General features: G+C 38.2%; 1 protein-coding gene across 3 annotated transcripts in view; it reads left to right on the forward strand.

The window, feature by feature from the left end:
- Positions 1 to 19,216, forward strand: part of eml6 (echinoderm microtubule associated protein like 6) — an 84,183-nt gene that overhangs the window by 51,702 nt on the left and 13,265 nt on the right. For 2 of the 3 annotated variants that reach the window (XM_031903079.1, XM_018094140.2), the window contains exons 26-30: positions 162 to 338; positions 477 to 678; positions 1,853 to 1,979; positions 17,472 to 17,550; positions 17,777 to 17,906. In XM_031903079.1, the coding sequence (XP_031758939.1) occupies positions 162 to 338; positions 477 to 678; positions 1,853 to 1,979; positions 17,472 to 17,550; positions 17,777 to 17,906 (715 nt within the window). Of the gene's footprint in view, positions 1 to 161; positions 339 to 476; positions 679 to 1,852; positions 1,980 to 3,614; positions 3,723 to 9,650; positions 9,666 to 14,293; positions 14,303 to 17,471; positions 17,551 to 17,776; positions 17,907 to 19,216 lie in introns of all 3 variants that reach the window. The other variant, XM_031903078.1, reaches the window with a different exon arrangement.

Here is a 19,216-nt window from a genome sequence, read left to right on the forward strand (position 1 = left end):
AAAGACCCCACAGGCATAAACACAACAAATAGTATATCTACCAATCCAGCACATTAGAATAAAGGGAAATAAAATCTAAAGCAATCTGACCACTTCATAATGTAAGATATACAATAGCTTGCCATGTGTATTTCAGTTGTTAATATCAGCTGTGCTTTCAGATGGAGAAAATCGAGTGGCACACCTGGACTTGTGTCCTCGGCCCAACTTGTGAAGGAATCTGGCCTGCTCACAGTGATATTACGGATGTGAATGCAGCCTCTCTTACCAAAGACAGGAAAGCTTTAGCCACAGGCGATGATTTTGGATTTGTGAAACTCTTTTCATATCCCGTAAAGGTAATCCTCTATAAGATATTCTTGCATTAACATTATCCAGCATATTTTTTATGATTTGCAGTATGTATTTCTCACCACCTTCTTCAAAATTTAGGCATTAAATTTTTTTTATTATACTTGAATGTGTTTATTGTGCAGGGTTGTGATGCCAAATTTAAGAAGTATGTAGGACACAGTGCCCATGTAACCAATGTTAGGTGGCTGTATGATGATTCAACCTTGCTGACTGTGGGTGGAGCAGATACAGCTCTTATGATTTGGACGCGTGAGGCTTTTGGGAGCCTAGAGAATAAACCTGTGGACAGTGAAGAGTCAGACACAGACGCAGAGGAAGATGGAGGTATTTAAATCACATCCTGGTTGAATTGGTAGTTCATTGTCACAAAATATTGCCTAGTGATGCAAGGAGTGAAAGTAGTTAGGGGCCCAGGTGTGGGGGGGAGTACCTTGGACGCTCTTTCCTGCTTCTGACTGCTACAGTCTAATACATTAGTTGCTGACATTCAAGTCTGCAGTTTGCTCTTGTAAGTAGGTTTGGGAAGCCTTCACTGAAAATGGGTTGTCTTTATTTTTGGATCCCCACACCTCAGTGTGTATTTTGTTTAGGACATTGTTGCGAATATCATATATTCCCATGATAAAAGATTTGTATAAGGACCCCACCTGCTTACACAGGGTAATTAAAGATTTAAAGATTTTTTTGGACCAACATTTAATCTGGGCTCCCCAAACTCAGAACAGGGTTGCAGATGTATAAAGACATTATTGTATCAGCCATTATAGTTCCAAGAACATCTCAGATAACAAACAAGGGAGAAGAGACATGGGGCGATTAGTCACCGCAACTTTTTAAAAAGTCACAGTGACTAATCTGCGCAGCATAAATTCACAAGCGATTAGTCACTGCGACTTCTATTCTAGCCTAAGCATGAAAAGTCACTGCGATTAGTCGCTGCTACTTACTTTAAAAGTTGCGGTAACTAATCGCCCCATGTATCTTCACCCTAAGTGCTCACCCAAAATCTCATCATAATCAACCTTTACGCTGGGCCTCTAGAAAGATCTAGGAGGGCAAATACTTAATCTTGTCAAATTTCATCTTAACTGGCCTTCAGGCTGTTCAACCCCTAGCCACTTTGACCCCCAACCAGGGAACCAAAACCATAGTCTGGAATTATGGAATTTGGAGGATGCAGGCTGAAGGCAGGCTGAGGACACTCAACTACTGTTACATTTTATTTGAGTCTCAAAGTAGTCAGCCAGATCAGCAGGGGAACAGGGGGCGGGGCTTAGGGAACTGTTCCAATCGTATTACAACATTAAAAATCATGAAAAGGCTGCATATTTTTTATTTGATATATATTGCAAAGTTGCTTGAAATTACTTTTACTTTTCAAAAAAGTTGTGTTTGGAGCTTCCCTTTAAAAGCTACTTTGTAAAATATGAAGTAAATTGATTTATTAGAAATCCAGCATTTAATCACAGCTCAGTACATGCCCATGATGTCTGTGCAGGTTATGACAGTGATGTGGCAAGAGAAAAATCGATTGATTATACTACAAAGATATATGCAGTGAGCATCCGGGAAATGGAAGGCACAAAACCTCATCAGCAGCTTAAAGAAGCATCAGCAGAGGAAAGGTACATTATGCAAACAGTATTCTGCCCCTTTTTCTTGCTTGTGTGACATGACAAGGGTGTATGGCTATTAAACCTATCAAACCTGAATGCTTTAGATTATGAGCTTTATCTAACCACGCTTTGGTCTTCCTACACTTTCACATCATGTGACCCACTGTATTCTAGCAAGGCATCAGATTTTTTCTAGCATTTACATGCTGCTTTGATGCCTACGTTTAATTCCTAGGGGGATTTAAAGTACGTTATCCAAAGCCTTTGTTTAAATTACCATAATCAAAAATCTCTTCTCATTAATCTGAGGTTCTATTCAATAATATGTCAAAGTTTTTTACAATGTATTTGGAACAGAACAAGTGTTATTCAGTTTAGAGGTCCATGAACTTGTTTATATTATTCTGTAATCTTCTCTCTTGAAAGCTATTTCCAGATAGTGAAGCACACTTCCTCTATCTATATTTATTTCCAAACCATTACATGTGATCACCGTGAGGTACTGGTAGATTTTCCGCCGTATAAATTCATGTATCCACAGCCTTGTGATATTTATTCCCTGTATGGTATAATTCAGCCAAACTGAATGCTATACGGGTTTTCCTCATTAACATTCAGAATAAACATATTGCATTTCATGCACATAATACTGACTCAGGAGTCGGATCACACAAAATACATTGTAAACTTTCAATTTTCACTGTTCCTTTTCTTTAAAGGGGATGTTTACTGAAAATAACTGTTTAGGATCTTGTAGATAATGGAGACTCAATGACCAAACAACAGCTTTTTTGACCAGAAGCTCCATTTCTTTCTGGTCACTGACCATAGCAACAAGTTTTGGGTTTGAATTCCAGACAGAAGGAGAATTAGGGGGAGGACCAGCAGTGTGTATCAAACTAAGAAACCAAAGTTACTTTTTAGAGCAGCTCCGGGAGCCAGGGTACGTATCCCTGTTACAGTGGTCTTCAGACATTTTTGAGTAAAGCCTTTTGAGGTCCGACATTCAGTAATGGACCCTGGTTGGCTTTTACTGAGGATAAACATATATGAAAACTGTTTTAGCCATATTTTAAAGATTTTGTAGAGAATCAATTATGTGTTCTCTTTAAATCTCACCCAAATCAGCATTCATACTGGACATCCGGGAGTAAATTGCAAAAGCAATTCACCTCAAATCCCAACCTATCTGGCCTTCTGGATGAGTTCCCTAAGCCACGACTCCTGACCAGCACCACAATTTCACTTAGTACCTAGTACCTAGATAGTTAAGGAAAAAGACTTAAAGAACAATTCCATGTTTCTTAGGACTACTTATGTCTACAACATTCTAAGGGTGATTTAAGGTTAACTCCCCTTTAATATTTCATCCTGCAGTGCCATAATTCAGGGACAACAAACTGGTGGCTCTCTTGCCAAAGACATGGCAGCTCCTACCCTCCAATGAATGACTGAGGATATTAGGAACTGTAATTTACAACTGCTCTAGAACCACAAGTTCTTGAACATATCATAAATGTCTAGGACAATTATATAACAGTTATTATACAGAAGAAAAGGTTTGCATTTCTTCTGTCTCCCTCTATATCTTGTCTTTTTCTATCTTCTCCCCCTCTATTTCTCTGTCCTTTCTATGGGCTGTAGGTTCAGATACCAATGTAACCTGCCAAAATCAGGTGGTAATTTTGGTGTTTGCGAGTATTTTGACCCCTGCTCATCTCTAATCTCTCTGGTCATGCAATTTCTGAAAAGGTAAGTATCCTGCATGGATTCACCTCTGTGAATCATGTGCTTCCTTGCACGTGGCATCGGAGAAGATGCAAAGCTTTGAATTCTAGAATGCAATATGACTGCAAAATGTTGCATTTCACCACCAATACATGCATAACCACCATCCCTTTAATCTAATCACCTAACCCTTCTTTAATTATGTTTCTAGCTTTTAATAATGTAAAAGGCCGTGTTTAAATGATTCCTCACACTCTATCTGGCTACAAGGAATCACTCATTAAATATGGCCCTCAGTCCTTGTGCAGTCTGGCAGTAACAACTTGAACTATAACCCGAGGCATCCTTTGGGCGCTAAAAAGGTGCTGAGTGGTTGGAATTGTGTTAAACTGACAGACCACTGACTGTCTAGTATCCTTGTCACGTTTTAGTTGATTTAGTTTTTACTTATATACATATATGTGTGTGTGTGTAATATCAATAAGTATGTCATATTTTTTCTTGTATGTATAAACAGGAGCTGGGCAACGTAAAGAGTTCCATTTAAAATTCTCCACATATATGGCAATGATATATAAAGGATTCTTACTTTTTTTTATAGGAAAATTACATTGCACCCTGGTTGCAAATTGCTGCATTCTTTAGAAAATATTTATATCTATGCCTTTGCAAGTGCAGATTTATAGCTTGATTGTACATACATAATGCCTTCACATCAACATGTAAAATACTGTATATACATATGCATCTATATAACCTAAATTTCACTTATTACTAGCATATCATTTATTAGCCGCCCCTATGCACACTCATTTCTGAATTAATTGCGGCTGTTGCACTGGCACAAATCAACATTTTTATTTCAGAAGCTTTAAAAGCCTCTTTCCAGTCAATAGATCCAGTGGTACCTACATTCATTATGTTTGCTTGAGACTTAGCCCTTTTTGCAAAGCTGGTTCTTCATGCTGGATCATTCACTAGCTGTTCTGGGCTATAAAGGGGTAGATCAGCTTCCCAAGCACTCTATGATCACTTACGCTGGTGCTCTCAGTAAAGTAATGAAGTAGTAGTGGAAGGTCTGGAATAGTCCCAGGGCATATAACATCACTTCTGGTTAGCAACAAAAATTATCAATGTATGCTGCATGTGCTGCAAGGTTTCCCTTGATTACTCCGTGCCAGCCATTCATGTCACAGTTCCGCCCTATTACATCATAGTCCCATGCCCTGATTGGGCCCTAATCACTCCCAGTGATGTAACTTGCCTACCCCACTCAGCTTCGCCCCCCGTTGCCTAAATCAATGTCTGGTTAGGTTCCGACAGAAAGATGGCAACCCTACACATGCCAGAGCACAAGGGCACCTTATCTATTTACTAGAGGGCAGGGTCCTGGGGGTGAGTTTATATTGGTCTTTTAACTTTGATTGTGTGGTAAAGGTTTTGGGAAGGTGCCTTATTTTTATGTGTGATTTCTTCTCTCCTTTTTGAATTTTGAATATCTCTAACAATCATGTGTATTTCTGTAGACTCAGTCTATCAGGTTTTTGACTTGAATTGAATTGAAGGGCACATAAACCCAAAAATGGATCTTTAATTCCTGCCTGTAATTTCTATGGGAGATTCACAGGATGTTAGAGATCAGCCCTGCTGATCACCCCATAGAGAAGAACGGTCTTCAGCTGCTCAAAGCAGTGAAACACACACTGTAGAACAGACACACATAGCTGCTGTACATTAAGGGGAGCATTTACTAACATTAGGATTTTTGTGGTGTTTTAGTTTTTAGAAACCATGAGTAAACTAATCTCCAATGAATTTTGAATGGCAGTCATTTATCAAAAGATCTGTACTAAAAAAGCACAAACAAAAAAAGTCACAGAAAAAAACTTTTCATAGCCAGCGTCAAAAACCCCAGAAAAACCTTTAAAACCACGAAGCAAAGAAAGATCTTTCACTTGTAAAAGGGGCATCTGCCGTTGACTTCTACATGATCTCAACAGGATTTAGCTGGAGAATTTTTGCATTAATAAATTAACAAATTAATAAAATTAATAAATTGTGATAAATCCACCTTTGTTTTTTCTCAGCGATAAAAAATCCGAAACCGAAAAAATCAAGCCTTAGTAAATGCCCCCTTAAATAACGCACGGTTAGATCATTATCTCTTTCCTGACAGTCAGCAAAGTGTTTTGTATTGCTGGGAACTTTAGTTTTGTTTTGAATATTAGTAAATCACCCTCTAAATCTTAGAAAAGGTCAAAATAGGAATAGAAAGCAATTTGTGGTTTGAGAAAGACTCGGCTTCCTTCTCTGCAATCAGTGATATGATCCAGGCACATAAATACGGATGATGGTTGCAGATGTATTGACTTGAAACCATTCTAGAATTCTAAGCTTAAAGCCGACATGCCGGAAAGCAGATGAGACACAAGTGCTGTAACCAGCAGAACCAAAATTGCTGCCTCGTACAGATATGTCGGAGAGCTCCAAAGCCCAATGTAGGAATAAGCTGTCTAACTAGATACTGAAAGAACATTGGAAACAGGCAGCAGTGCCTGTGTGAGCTCCTCATTCCAAACATGATTATTTCCATACATAGTCCCCGTTGGACCCCTGTGGGTGTATCTGCCACCTTAAAATGAATGTATGATGTAGACAGTAATATTCTGAAACAATTTGCAATAGGGCTTCATTTTTTTCATTATTTGTTGTTTTGAAATGTAGCTTTTTGTTCATCAGCCCTCCAGTTTGAAAATTCAGCATGTATCTGGTTGCTAGGCTCAAATTACCTTAGTAACTAGGCATTGGTTTGAATGAGGGACTGGAATATGAACAAGAGAGGGCCTGGATAGAAAGATAAGGAGTAAAAAGTAACGATTACAATAATACTGTAGCCTAATTTTTGCCGGCTGGGGTCAGTGACCCTATTTTTTAAAGCTGGAAAGTACTGCTGGGGAACAGGATGGACCAGTATATTGCAGTAACACTGGAGACCTAGGCAATCCTCTGCAGAGGTATTAACTGGGAATTGCCAATGTACTTGGATGCTGTTGTATTTGTTGTTAGGGTACTGGGGTGTTGAACTGGGATGGCTGTAGGCTGTAGTGGAAGTGTTTGCTGTGTAATGTATTTTTGATGCATTTTGGGCTTAGTTGTTTGCTCTGGGGAAATTTTTTTTTTTTATTTTGTTTATGCTGTACAATTTACAAAGGAGAGAAGTTTTTGCTTTTAACCCTCCATAATCTATATGACTTTGCTTTTAGAGGAACCTCATGCTGTACTTTCTATGAGACAAAACTATTAGCTTGCCAGATGGAATTATGGCTCTGCATCTTCATCTCTATCTGTGCTGTTGGGATGCTAATACAAGACATGAGGCAGTATATAGTATATAGTGCTGCCCATTGTGCAAAGGGAGTCTCCGCCTGGAATCTACCACTCGTGGGTTCCACCAGCGGTACTCTTATCATATAACTCTTTCCAACAAAGCCTAGAGGGCTCAAAAAAGCACTTTGCTGGCTCCATCATCCATTGTGTAACTTGCCACAAACCTCTGCACTTCGTTTCAGGGGGCAGAGACCTGCGGCTCTCCTAAGTCATACATAGCTGACTGTGTTAGTCAGCGCCATATTACTGAGGGGTTAAGGGAGACAAACCAGAATCCCCCCCTCCGGCCCCCTACTTTGTGCGTCGGTCAGGGACAAGAAGTAGGGAGTGGCAGAAGGTGCAGCATCGAGGTCCGACTTAAATTAAAATTATGTTTGTCTTACAGTGTAGTCTATGGAGCCTTGAAGCAGACTGGGCCACATCTGGCCCACAAGCCTCCAGTTGGACAGCTTTAAGGCATATTGTTACCTTCAGAACTAGGAATGCACTTGTAAACTCTTAAAAAAAATTATTGAATAACGGCCCCACCTGTTGTTCATTTCAGTGGACTGGCCCCAGCTAGCATTAAATTAAGTTGTTGAAAAAAGGAAAGTTTTGTAACGTTGCTCTGCTTAGAACTGACCAAACAAAAGTCAAATGACTCTTCTCTGCCTACATGCAGTTTGTTTTTAGAGCAACATCACAAGTCTTTGCTTCTTCCACTGACTTGATATTCTACCAACTGTATCCAGCTGGCTGAAATGAGCAGCAGGGGAGATGGTCAATCCGTAATTCTGAAGTAACTGGATAACGGGTTTCCATATAATGGATCCTATATCCGTATATTGATTTTACAGAGGTTGAGCTATGATTCTAGCAAACAAAACACAAGCATTTAAACCTTAAATTTACTCCTGTGGGAGAAATGGGTAATTACAGATTGAATCTGCCTTTACATATGTATGTATATCAGTTAACTGCACTGAAAAGTTGTTTTGCCTATTGACCAAGACCCTTTTCAGACGATGATGGAAAAAAATAGGTAAATGGAAGTACTGTAATGGTGTTTATTGAGATGTAGATTGAAAATGGGGTGCTATAAATAACTGTACTACAATGGTTGCAGCATCTGCTGAACGACTCTTAAGGCTGCCATACACAGGCCGATTCTAGCTGCCGATATCGGTCCCTTAGATTGATTCAGCAGCTTATTGGCCATGTATGGGCACTAACGACGGGCCTGCCCGACCGATATCTGGCCTGAAATCGGCCAGATCTCGTTCGGGCAGGTTTAAAAATTTAGTCGGATCGGGGACCGGATTGGTTTGTTGATGCGGTCCCCGAACCGACGGACGCCTATACCCATCGTTCTAATTCGATTGTTTGGCTGCAGGGCCAAACGACCGAATTAGCCTGATTTCGCCCACCCATAGGTGGGGTATCTGGAGAAGATCCGTTTGCTTGGCGACATCGCCAATCAAGTGGATCTTAGTGTGTATGGCCACATTTAGAAGGTCACTGAACTTTCTGTTTTTACTTTCAGATTTGAGTTGTATAAAGGATTTTTTTTTTTTAAAATACAGCATTATGTTCTATGTTATCTACTTGTGAGATTCTCCAAATAATCCTTTAACAAGAAGGGGTGTGGTCAGCTTAAAGTGGCAGTGTTTTAAATAAAACAGACAATGCAGAAATTGGAACAAATTTCTTGCTGAGCTACAAACTTGAATGACCCTTTAATTCTCATGACACAGCTGCAAAAGAAAATGGAAGTAACAAATATGGTGCTCAGCAGTTTCATTCTTAGTGATACCTTTCTCTAGGGAAAATGGAGTAATGTCTGGTAGTTTGCAACACCTCAAGCTAAATCTATACAAGATGCCTGACCAGACTGGCATTTAACATGGCCAGGAGTTTAATAGGCACAATGTACTAGTCTTCAGGCTACCCTTCACATCTTCCTAAGTTACATGCATGTACGGAAAGACAAAATGGAGGCCAGCTTGAAAGACTGCTCTTCTAAGCATGGGATTTATTACAAGGAATTTGATAGGGTTTAAATTGCTAAATGCTTACAGAATTCATAACGGTTTGGCACAAAAGAAGGAAACTGAACAATGTAGTAAATGACTTTAACACAATAGAGGCAAACGAGGCAAAATACAGAAAAATTGAAACAAACTTTAATTAGTGATTAAGATCTTTTTGCCTTCATTCCGTCCCATAGTTTTTCTCAAAGAGCAAATAGGCTCCGGCCCTTTTCCATTTTGTTGTGTGACTGCCATTTAATACATTCCTCAGTATGTTCCGCCATATAAAACATGATGAATGCATAAAAGCAAATACTGTCAGGAGAAGATACTCAGTGTATTCAATGGGAATGTTATATGGAGAGTGCATGGGAGAAGGTTTTTAATAGTTTATTTACCTGTTTATGGTTATTAATACACTTTTCTACACTGAGGTGTCATCTCCTGCTTGGCCTGCTCATGTATGAATGGATAATTCTGCCTCTTTGTGTACTCAACTGTGTGCAATGATAAGAAATGATATCTGTGTTGTGTTTTAATTTGCTTTCCTTTGGAGGCAGGGAATTGTCAAGTAAGTATTAACACAGAGAATGGTTTCTGTGATAGAGTGCATTTCCTTCAACAACGCTATACAATTGAAATACAGGTATCACCCTGTATATACATGTGTTGACTCGCACAACAAAAGCCGCATTTTTAAAAGTACACAGTGCTGATCTGTGACAAGCATTTCAAGTCACAACCACTGTCTAATGGCCACTGCCCAGGATTTCACACATATAATGAAATCTGATGTATTAGAAGTTATAGGCAGAAAAGTAAAATACATTAATTAGCAAAAGTGCAAGCCAAAGTTACAGGCATTCCTTTAGGAAAGGAGTTGAACAGCCTGTTGGAAGGGGCTAAGGGACTGCAGGTATAGTATGAAAAAAATAACACAATTCCCATTCCTTATGACCCCCAAATACCTATGTCTCTATTAACCGCCAGTTTTTAAGTTCCACCCACCTATACATCCATATCCTGGAGAAACTACCATACTCCTTTATTCCTTCTTCATGGTGCCCCTTTATTTCCCAAGGCCTGATTGTGGTAGCCATCCTGTAGCTGTATCCCTGGTTCTGCCCAACCTATGACCACTTACTTTAACTTCCTTCATCCACTGATCTGAAGAATCACCTTATATGAACAGTTGGGTCCCAGCAAGCCTGTTTTGCCCTATGCTCAGCCACCACTTACAATAATATAGTGATTAACTTATACTTTTATACTTCTTATATAATTCACATCATGGCATTACATGAGTATTGGTATATGACTACCTTTGGCTGCAAAGATCACAGAACAAAAGCCACTGTTACTAGAACTTTAACCTCCCCCTTCCCCTAGTGAGTTTAATGCTGGATTTGTTGTAATATATATTCACATATAGTGCTACTCTTAACCTTTTGTATTAATGCCTCTTGCGATAGCGTTTGGCCAGCTTCAAAAGCAATAGTTTATATGAGATCCATTGCATGCTATGGTGCACACAGAGTCTTCTGATGGCCTGTATTGCCCAGGATTGCTGCAACATGGGATTTATCATGAGACGACTAGGGCATTGTCATATGGGAAAACAGTATGAGAGCCTGGAGCTTCTGTACCAGCTATATTATTGTATTTATTCCAGGGGAAGTCTTGATTGGTAGAATGGTCTTTCTCTGATAAAACAGTGAGTTTACAAACTCAAAAACTTGAGTTCAAAAATATGGATTGACTTTGCCTAGAACAACTCCCATTGCAAGTAATAAATACCAGACATTCAAGTTTTCGAAATATAATTCAAATTCAATTTTTTTGTGTGCAAAAAAACTTGAATTGCGAATAAAAATCAAACTCGAACGGCAATAAATCTTCCCCCTTAGACTCAAAAATAAAACCTTTACTTGCTTGACTGTCTTGCCTTGATAACACCTCTAAATTCGCCCAGTAGGCTTTTCTGTTGCTGCAATGGTTGCCTGGCTGGACGAGCAGGGGGAACTTCTACCCTGCCCTCCCTGTTGGTGCCCTAGATTCTCTTGTGACATTCGTTCATAATTAGCTTCTGCAGGCAGCTAGATTTTGGATAGATTTACTGCCAACATGGCTTGTTTAACAATAACAGAGATATATAGAAAATGATCAGTTACAATAGGTAGTACAGTAGAAGGTAACCAATTTCATGAAAATAGTTGGGCATATCTATTAGTAGAAGAACCTCGCACTACAGCGATTTATATTATTACAGGGTGCGCAAAGAGTAATGTATTGAATATAAGTCAAAGAGTGAAAGGAACACAATTTTTATTGGCACACCTGTAAATCTTAAAATATAACCTTTATTTTTATTAACAAAATAAAATATATCGTAAAATTGGTAAAGCGAAAAGAAAAAGGGAAGAAAAATTAAAATATAAAATAACACACCCTAGATCTATCTATTGTACTAGGCTTTAATGCCTGTCAAAAAATTGGCAACTATTTTGCCACTTTATTCATGTTGCTGTCAAATGTTTCGATAATGATTACAAGCAACTCATGTAGCGATTGTTAGAAGTCTTTTACTGTTTCCAGAGATCACCATTCATGTCTTAGGGGATATTTCTTTGCATTAAGGACAGTGGTTTTAAGGTAAGTATCGTTAACGGCCAACAATAATAAAACTAAACCTTAAGTGGATATATGGATCGAAAAGTGTGTCATTCTCAGCTGTTTCGACTTTACTTATGGTTGTTGCTATTTAGTCGATTTCCTTATTAACACTTAGTATAGTTCCACCCCTTGATCAATCCAATTATTGGTATAAGTTACACTTCAATTTCCCACCCTTACAAATAGGTAAGTTTGCATCTAACAATACCTTGACGGTGTAACCCGTCTTGGTGGTTGATTATAGTTATTATTGCGTGTCAGTATGAACTTATATGTTTTCTAGGATGCTCTCTAGTGGCGACTTAAGGTAAGTATTTAGCACCACATCCGTACATCAATGAAACTCTTAATATGTCACTTGCAGAGTTTAACTACTACAAAGATTTCTAGATTTTCAACTAGATGGAAAAATACACTTCACGAGATATATTTCCTTTCTAGGATTAATTATAGGTTCCCCCGCGCTTCAATTAGCTTTATTGCTCGCACCAATTATTATACTGACCCGATTATCCGGTGGGTCTCAATTAGAGCCCTCAAACAAATTGCCTTTGGGTCGTTAATGGTCCAAACCGACTATATCTAGAACTTGTAGCATTATATAGACGTTTCCTTAGTACGCGGTATCCTCCCTCCATTTAATAGATACAACAACAATACTGCGCTAAACATTATTCGGGTAAGTCTCCCGTTACAGTTCCAGGGTATTACCCTGTCAGACAAGATTCAACAGGAACATACGATACCCATATCGCTGTGCTTACAGCCGCAATATTACCTCAGCACAGGGAGAATTGATCTACCTCGTTAACCAACCTTATAAGTATTGTTGTTGTATCTATTAAATGGAGGGAGGATACCGCGTACTAAGGAAACGTCTATATAATGCTACAAGTTCTAGATATAGTCGGTTTGGACCATTAACGACCCAAAGGCAATTTGTTTGAGGGCTCTAATTGAGACCCACCGGATAATCGGGTCAGTATAATAATTGGTGCGAGCAATAAAGCTAATTGAAGCGCGGGGGAACCTATAATTAATCCTAGAAAGGAAATATATCTCGTGAAGTGTATTTTTCCATCTAGTTGAAAATCTAGAAATCTTTGTAGTAGTTAAACTCTGCAAGTGACATATTAAGAGTTTCATTGATGTACGGATGTGGTGCTAAATACTTACCTTAAGTCGCCACTAGAGAGCATCTTAGAAAACATATAAGTTCATACTGACACGCAATAATAACTATAATCAACCACCAAGACGGGTTACACCGTCAAGGTATTGTTAGATGCAAACTTACCTATTTGTAAGGGTGGGAAATTGAAGTGTAACTTATACCAATAATTGGATTGATCAAGGGGTGGAACTATACTAAGTGTTAATAAGGAAATCGACTAAATAGCAACAACCATAAGTAAAGTCGAAACAGCTGAGAATGACACACTTTTCGATCCATATATCCACTTAAGGTTTAGTTTTATTATTGTTGGCCGTTAACGATACTTACCTTAAAACCACTGTCCTTAATGCAAAGAAATATCCCCTAAGACATGAATGGTGATCTCTGGAAACAGTAAAAGACTTCTAACAATCGCTACATGAGTTGCTTGTAATCATTATCGAAACATTTGACAGCAACATGAATAAAGTGGCAAAATAGTTGCCAATTTTTTGACAGGCATTAAAGCCTAGTACAATAGATAGATCTAGGGTGTGTTATTTTATATTTTAATTTTTCTTCCCTTTTTCTTTTCGCTTTACCAATTTTACGATATATTTTATTTTGTTAATAAAAATAAAGGTTATATTTTAAGATTTACAGGTGTGCCAATAAAAATTGTGTTCCTTTCACTCTTTGACTTATAGAAAATAGTTGGGCAGCATTCATTTAGATCTCTGAATATATATACTACAGTAGAACACTGATTTTACTTACCTGGATTTAATGTTTTCACAGAAATGACAGTTTTTTTGCAGTCACATACAGGCTAGGCTGTTTTTTACCCCCAGATTTTACCTTTGCCTAGAATTTACACTGTTCTGACGCCATACCCAGGGAATTGTATATGGAATAAATAATGGTAAAAAGTTGAAGAGGGTTTTAAAAACACATTCCGACAGAGGGGCAAGAAACTGGCCATAGGCCTTTACACTCCTAGAGAAGGCAATGTTTAACCATGCCTTCAATGCGTCATTTAAAAAGAGCAAGAGAAATAAGGCAAAGAATATTGAATTGTTGAGAATCAAATCAAAGTGCCACTGTGAGCACAAGAACTTAGTTACCTTACATAAACCATAACTGCTGGTATTTTATTCCAGAATTTAAAATCATCAGTATTAATTTCAAGCAGTGAGTTTTCTTATCCCACAGGACAATGCACTCTTGTAATTCTGATTGCTGGCATGCATTTGATTGGCTCAGCAAATTAAAGACCGCTGCACCCCTGCTTGTGCATGAAACGCATGGTTAGATTGACTCAAGCAAAGATTACTAAGTTTTCTCCCTTGGCTTTATCTGCTGCTTGCAAGGGGATCAAGGTAACTGGAAATATTGTAGCCATTATAACACAATTGTTATATATGGATTTCTCACATCTCATACCAACGTGCACCCATCAGTCAGCCTATTACAACTTCTTCTATAAATCTTTTTACTCTTGTCCATTTGTGGTGTTTATCAGTTCATTATCTGATACCTGGAATAATGAACTACAGTGAATCTATCTGTATAATAATTAATAAACTAGTAAACCTCCCCTGGATTTAACAAAGCTGTGATAAAGTGAAATCAATTAGAAATGTATCTTTTAAAGGGACATTATCATGGTTTTATTTAGGTACTATAAGTGTCATTCTTAAATTGAAAAAAAAAGTATATAGGTATAGGAATAACAATGCCGAGAAGACTGGTTCCATTGATGTCTCCAACCTTTGCAGCAATGCCCCGAGAGTTTAAACAGAGTTTTAACTCCATGCTCCACCTAGTGGTATAATGTAGAATCTATTAAATACTTAAAATATATTTTTTACGTTATGGGCAGGGTTAAATTATATAAATAATAATAATACGGAATAGTAGAGAAAGGTATTCTGTGCAACAAAGTGATAGTGTCCCTTTTAAAAAAGTCTTGTTGATTAAAAACTATTATTGCTAGCATCACAATGTAAGAACACTACTTTACTGAGACGGCTTATTACAGCTTTAGTAATCTAGGTGTTCATATGTGTGTTGTTGATATGTTATCAATGTATATATATATATTACCTTTTGTAGAATTAAATGTTTTCTTTGTTGAAATATTTTGCTATATTTGCGGTTGCTGCTCTTTAGTAACAAATCAAATGGAAATTAATACTGCACACATTTTCCATCTGAAAAGAGAGAAAGAAAGATTACCAGTGCTTAGTTTGCCTTTAAAAATAATTTTTACAAAAAATGAGGTGTTAGTACCACACTTTGGCCAAAATATGTAAGCTCACCTGAAAAGAGAGGTCAGTCTTGGTGCGGAATTACTGAGACTTCTGCTAATGGGCATTCACCCAACTCTTTCCCCAACTGGCCTTCCGGCTCAGTGCCCACTGCCACCGCTGCAAGCCCCAGCCCCACAATTTGGGAACCACTGAGGGAAGGTGCAGAGACTTCACACAGCGAGCAGGATCCATCAATACCGTTGCCTATACCAAATCCATCATAAAGATTCAAAGGAGAGCCAAACAGCCATGGTTAAGGCTATTTCAGCGATTACCTTACCTGCTTACACTGAATAATTATTACACTGTAGAGGATTTTTCATAGCATTGAGTTAAATGCTGGAAACTCTTTATTAAATGATCCTGGAAAGTTCTAATATACCAAGATATGGCTAATATAGTGTGTAAGAAAAGATACACCCACATACACAAATACATCAGAGAGGAATTGTTTGAAATAATTATACATTTTCAAGCAATTCAAAGCTTTGTGGCGTTGAGTGTAAACAATTATTAACACTCTACAGTGAAATAATATTTACTGCTGAATTCTCTGTTTCCTCATCCCTGTGCTAAATTATCCCAGCAGTGTTCTTCCTAATAGGCAATTATATCTGACATTTTCATTTTGTTATACATAGAACACAAACCAAGTAAAACATATATCTATTATATCAATGCTGGGTTTGGTTGCTGACTACAGTGTAATTCATGCTGTGCCTACCAACAAAGAGCAAATAAATGGGAGATGAATTGCTTACCTGATTTGAGAATATTTAAAGAGATTTAAAATAAATAAATAAATTAATAATAAGGAAATATACCCTAAAACACCATTTTTTAATTGGAATCAATCACAGTGACTAAGAAGTATAAATAACTATAAGTGCCTTCTTTATACAGGTACTTCTGCTCCCATTGAACAAAAGTAAGAACCCATTTTGCTCACACCACATCCTGTCATTACTTTTTACATAGTTACATCATTAAGTTGGGTTGAAAAAAGATCAAAGTCCATAGTTCAAACCCTCCAAATGAACCCTTCCATCCCCTTTACCAGTTTAGTTGCAGTCTCTGCACTCTCTCCAGCTCATTAATATCCTTAAGGACTGGAGCCCAAAACTGCACTGCATACTCAAGTTGAGGCCATCCCAGAGTCGAGGTTCCTGCTCACCTCCTCATAAAATGCAATTAAATTAGCTTGGCAAGATCTGTTACACATTAATCCATTCTGGAACAAACTCATAGTACAGGTATCGGACCCCTTATCCGGAAACCTGTTATCCAGAAAGCTCCGAATTACGGAATGCCCGTCTCCCATAGACTTCATTTTAATCAAATAATTCAGAATTTGAAAAACTGATTTCCTTTTTCTATGTAGAAAGAAAACAGAACATTGTAATTGATTCCAACTAAGATATAATTAATCCTTATTGGAAGCAAAACAATCCTATTGGGTTTAATTAATGTTTTATTGATTTTTTAGTAGACTTAAGGTATTGAGATCCAAATTACGGAAAGACCCCCTGGAATACCCTTGGTCCCGAGCACTCTGGATAATGGGTCCTATACCTGTACTGTGATTTGCAATGTAGTCAAGTATCTTATCCCTTATTACTTCTTCCAAAAGCTTTCCTACTACTGATGTCAGTGATTCAGGAACTGAAAAGCAACAGATTGAAGATCCCTGATACACAGTTTGCTTTACAGTAGTAAAAGGTCTATGCAGCCATTCTTCCACCATTATGCACTTACACCCTGAAACATAATTCCTGTTACTTTTCAGTTGCTGCTCTTTTGGGGATGTCTTATAGCAGTGATGGGAAGTATGTAGTAACAGAACCATTTTAATGACAAAGTATAAGGACAGCAATAACAGTAATTAGCCTTGCTCTTGACTAAAGCCCAAACATACAGCTCACATGGCTGATTGGCTAAACTCTTATTTTCTAGAAATTGATTTATGCTAAACATTACATTATAATGCAAGTTAAATATGTCCAATATATATATTAATACACGTATTTTATTTTAAGATTTGCATCTGTGCTTTGTTGGGATATTAGGGTTACTCAGCAAGTCAACGCCACATCTGGCTTTCTATGGGTCTGGCATTCCCAGAGAACTAAAGTACTATGTAACATCTGCATTCAAGTTGTTATGATGGGCCCCCGCAGTTCTTTACAATTATTTCCAATAATATATCTACTAAATCACTGTTGCTTTTGTATTTTAGACCATCAGTCAGCAGAGCTATCCCTCAGCCGGAGAAACTGCAGAAGAACAACATCAATAAGAAAAAGAAAGTGATTGAGGTGAGGCACAGGTATCTGATGATACAAGGACCTCAGAGTCTAAGCTTCATTCAGTTCATCACTGAAGTCTCTCATACCCTCAATGTATTGGGCCCACAAGCTGTAGAAAGCCATTATTGTTAAGGCAAAAGCTGGATTTCAGCAGTTTATTACTGTATTACTACTAGTGCTAGCTTGATTATCATAGAGTTTTGGTGCACTTACATGGTTCTTGCCGTTAATACAGGAGCTCTCTTTGGACCATGTGTTTGGGTACAGGGGATTTGATTGTCGTGACAACCTCCATTACCTCAACGATGGTGCTGATATCGTTTTTCATACGGCGGCTGCCAGCATTGTACAGAATCTTTCTACAGGTAGCGATTTTGTCTTTCTGCCTTCTAATGTCTATTTAAATGTGTTTTTTCAGGTCATTGCTCAGTCTCAGCTTAGTTTTTACTACTTTAGTACTACTTAGTTTTAGTTTTTACTACTACCGCTCAAAAGTTGTCACTCAGCCAGAAATGTTAGTTTTGAGTGGTTGATTTGTTTCCTAGTGGGGAATAGCTGTTGCTTTACAGTGCCATAATATTGCTTTCTTGGTGTTGTAAAACAGCTGCAGATAGCATAACTATGTTTAAGCTAAGGTCTGCTGCAATTCCCAGTAGGCCAAGGCTGGGCAAGCAAATATTGAAGAGGGCTACTACCTCCTCAGCATATTTGAGAAGGTCCTGGAATCCCCACCTAAGCTGCACATTTAGACATAGATTTGATGCACTGGGCTGCAATTTTGCCAGTCTATAGGGGACAACATGGCTGTATTTATTTGTATAAATCTATCTGTTAATTCAGGAACTTGTTTAAGTATGTGTTTCCATTTATCATCAACAAGACCCGGTATATCTCTTTGCCACTGCTGTTTAGCTTTTGCTGAATGGTCGGTGCTGGTTTGCATATATAAAGTATAACTTAGTAACAACGGCTTGCCTGTTCCAGCAGATGCATCTCTGGGGTTATGTAGCTGTCAGTTTTAGTAAAGCTCTTCCCAATTGGGTTGAGGTTTTGTGATTCTGCTGGCCAGTCCATCAAAGACATTAGGCTGCATGATGGCATTTGCTTTAATCATCACGCACTGCCTATAAGGGAAGGCATGTCATTGTAAAAAAAACACATTTGTGGACGATTTCAAACTTTTGTACACTGGGACTGTCAGTCCATTTTCAAGCATAGGATATAAACCCAAACTATAAATGACAAATAGAGACACACTCCTCTACTAAATGGGTTATAAAAACATATTTTCAAGTACCACAGATAAATCCCTTCTTTCTTCCTACTGAATGACTACATAATTGGTCAGTTTGCCTGAGAGCTACATGAACAGATTGCAAAGCAGAACCTTAAGCTGCCCATACATGCTCAGATTTGTTTGGGCAGTTTGGCCGATTAAGTCCATACTGCCAGTCAGTGAAGTGAGGATTATAGGTCCTAAAGGAAAATTTCCATCAGTTCAGGAAAGAAAGTAACAGGCTTCCTGTTTCCGATCATTGGGGGTGGTTAGGATTTGCCACTGCCCAGTTAGAGGGGTGTGTAAGAATCAGCAGTAATAAGTAATCAGTCATTTAGATAAAAAAAACTTATTATGGAGTTTCATGTAGTGACTTGAGCATTTCTCTGTGCAGAGTGA

The sequence above is a fragment of the Xenopus tropicalis genome, chromosome 5 (assembly GCF_000004195.4).
Source record: "Xenopus tropicalis strain Nigerian chromosome 5, UCB_Xtro_10.0, whole genome shotgun sequence".
Taxonomy (NCBI): domain Eukaryota; kingdom Metazoa; phylum Chordata; class Amphibia; order Anura; family Pipidae; genus Xenopus; species Xenopus tropicalis.